Raw genomic sequence first — 3,202 nt, forward strand, 5'->3', positions numbered from 1 at the left:
AATATGAGTACTTTTTTTGACATGAAAGAGGGAACAAAGCTTATGTTTAGACGTTTAGTGTTTACCGTTTTGGCACCTTAAACTTAACAGACAAACACAAATCATGTGGAGTTGTGGACCCAAAAGAAGGCTGTCCTCCAGCCTAGCCAACCAAGCCCTAGGCAAAGGAATCCTCCCATTATCAACGACTCCTCTTTTCATGGTCCCACCTTAAGTAACCGTTTGAATTAGGGGACCACTAAAATTGCACCGTTTTCAAATCATGTAACCGTACATCCTCCATTCCCCTGTTTTACTCCAACTCAAAACACAAAACCCTTCATTTTTCTCCAAAAACACCCAAAATTATCATCTGGGTTTTTAGTATCCTTCATTTTCATCAAATTGTACCCTTCAGTTTTTAAGATTAGTTCTTCAAATTTCAACATGACTGCTGAGGTTTCATCAGTTGAAGAAACCCAGAAAGAAGAGGTTTTAATTTCTGAAAAAGATGCTAAATTGGTCAATGAAGAAGAACCCCAAAAAGTTGAGGAAAATACCCAAAATGTAGATGATAATACTCCTAAGCCAAATTTGGTTGAAAAGAGCTCTTCTTATAGGGAGGAGAGTAATTACCTCTCTGACCTTAAAGACGGCGAAAGGAAGGCCTTATCCGACCTCAAATCGAAACTCGAAGAAGCCATTTCAGCAAATTCCTTATTTAATTCTGAGGGGAAGAAAGCCGATAACCCGGCCGAGGAATCGAGCAAACAAGAGACAGGAGAGGAAAAGATCGAAGGAGATTATGAGAGTAATATTTCCATTTGGGGTGTACCTTTATTGCCTAGTAAAGGCTCAGAAGGTACTGATGTAATTTTATTGAAATTTTTAAGGGCTAGAGAATTTAAGGTCAATGATACATATGAAATGATCAAGAAAACCCTTGTTTGGAGGAAAGATTTCAAGATTCAATCCATTTTAGGGGAGAATTTAGGGGAGGATCTTGCGAATGCGGCTTATATGAATGGTAAAGACCGCGAAAATCACCCGGTTTGTTACAATATTTTTGGGGTGTTTGGTAATCAAGAGTTGTATCAGAAGACTTTTGGGAGTGAGGAAAAGAGTGAGCAGTTTTTAAGGTCAAGGATTCAGTTTATGGAGAAAAGTATCGAAAAGCTCGATTTTAGGCCGGGGGGTGTTACATCAATTCTTCAAGTTTATGACCTTAAGAATTGTCCTGGACCTTTTAAGAAGGAAATTAGAACTGCTACTTCTAAGGCTGTTGGACTTCTTCAGGATAATTACCCTGAATTGGTTGCTAGAAATGTGAGTATTAATAGTTTCACGTAATTTGTTAATTATATGCCCTATCGTTTTTATGTAGGATTAATTGGTTTAGTTTGCTAATGTTATGTGGTTTATTTATGTGACAGGTATTTATTAATGTGCCATTTTGGTACTATGCTTTTTACTCCCTTATTTCACCTTTCTTGACTCAAAGAAGTAAGAGCAAGTTTGTTGTTGCTAGGCCAGCTAAAGTTACTGAGACACTTCTTAAGTGAGTCAACCTTAATTTTTTGTTATATAGTTTTCTTAATTTGTCATAAGTTTTACAAGATGCTTAACATAATTGTTTATTTTTAGGTACATCCCATTTGATGAAATTCCAATTCAGTACGGTGGCTTCAACCGCGAAAATGATATTGAATTCAATTCGGAAGAGGGTGTAGTTACAGAAATTTGCTTGAAACCTGGATCAACAGAAATAATTGAAATCCCAGCAGAAAATGTATGAGCAAAAAAAAAAAAACACCCATTTTCTTAATTTTACATTTTACTGCTTTGCTGTCATTTTTTTTGGTCTGACATTGGTAATTTTTATTACCATAACAGGCTGGTGCAACATTGATATGGGACTTGGCTGTATTGGGATGGGAAGTGAGTTACAAGGAGGAATTTATTCCAACAGATGAAGGGTCTTACACCATTATAATCCAGAAGGAGAAGAAGATGGATTCGATCGAAGAGCCGGTTCGAAATTCATTCAGAAACAATGAGCCTGGGAAGGTTGTGCTTACTGTCAAGAACAATTCCAAGAAGAAGAAGCGCGCCTTTTACCGATACAACAATCAGAAGAGTTGTTCTGCTTGAGAAATTTAAGGACTGATATGGGGTGTTTGTTTATATGCTTAATTTATTATGTTGATTTGTGGTTGTTTGTTTAGTAGAAATTCTTTTTAGGTTGCTTAAGGCTCATTCTTTTTGTTAAGTGACATTTGTTGTTATTTATTGGGATGGTTAATTCAATTCTTTTATCCAAATTAAATTGTGGATCCTTATTCTCCGATGTATCATTGCATAATTTCTTGTTCAGTGATTAAATAACACAAAGCAAATCTATATCAAAAGAGCAGGAACTATACATTTTATATAAGAAAAAAGTTGCAAATTACTTGATAAGTTGAGCAGTGTCACACATATCATTAGCCTTATAGAGTAAAAACTAATTTATAATTTCGAGGATTAGTTTTAGGATTGAACCTCTTCACCTGGGCTATGCTAACGTGCAGCATTTTTGTGTACGTAATAGCCTTCATTCAAGTTCCCATTTCATTCAGCTCCATTTCTAAGCACTCTTTCAGTTCTGTAACAATGCGACTCATTGTTGTCCTTTCTACTGCAGTTTGCTTAACACATGCCAGAGCTATGCTTGTGACCCTCCGAAGGAAATTGGTTCTGTGCAATGCTTGCAGTCTTTTGTCGACGATGCTCCAAATGCCACCTCTTTCAAGTAATGGACTAACTCATCTAACCAAACTAGTTTGCTCATCATCTTTTTTCATGATTGCTGTTTAGCCTGTGTTTAACTCCAAGACGACTACCCCAAAACTGTATAAATCACTTTTCTCATTCAGCTATTGTGTAATATGATATTATGACACCTAAACATAATGAGCCTACATGTCATATAAGTTGGTAAAATGCATTCAATTCCATTGTGGCAATGACTCTTGTGTATACATAGGATCTATTTTCATCAATAAAAAAAAAATAAAATTGAGATAGGATTCTTGATTTCAATTATGAAATGATTTCTGTGAGACGGTTGTTTGGGTTGTCAATTGAAAACGGCCACTTCTTGATACTTAGGGTGTTTTTATTTATAACTTGGGGGAAAGTAGCAATGATTTCTCACCAGTTTCCAATTACTATACAGTTTGCA

At 35.9% G+C, this 3,202-nt stretch overlaps 1 protein-coding gene across 1 annotated transcript; it reads left to right on the forward strand.

Moving 5' to 3' along the window:
* Positions 1-253: 253 nt before the first annotated feature.
* On the forward strand, positions 254-2,326 carry LOC110729906 (patellin-4-like). Its single transcript, XM_021909696.1, has 4 exons — positions 254-1,305; positions 1,413-1,537; positions 1,624-1,768; positions 1,873-2,326. Exons 1-4 carry the CDS (start codon positions 427-429, stop codon positions 2,128-2,130), a joined length of 1,407 nt encoding a protein of 468 aa, XP_021765388.1. The 5' UTR covers positions 254-426; the 3' UTR covers positions 2,131-2,326.
* Positions 2,327-3,202: the final 876 nt, after the last annotated feature.

This window comes from Chenopodium quinoa, unplaced genomic scaffold (assembly GCF_001683475.1).
Source record: "Chenopodium quinoa cultivar QQ74 unplaced genomic scaffold, ASM168347v1, whole genome shotgun sequence".
Classification (NCBI taxonomy): domain Eukaryota; kingdom Viridiplantae; phylum Streptophyta; class Magnoliopsida; order Caryophyllales; family Amaranthaceae; genus Chenopodium; species Chenopodium quinoa.

Coding starts and splice junctions, on each gene's coding strand:
- LOC110729906 (XM_021909696.1), top strand. CDS start 427: ATGACTGCTGAGGTTTCATCAGTTGAAGAAACCCAGAAAGAAGAGGTT. Junction 1,538..1,623: donor GTTACTGAGACACTTCTTAA/GTGAGTCAACCT, acceptor GTTTATTTTTAG/GTACATCCCATTTGATGAAA. Junction 1,769..1,872: donor TTGAAATCCCAGCAGAAAAT/GTATGAGCAAAA, acceptor TTACCATAACAG/GCTGGTGCAACATTGATATG.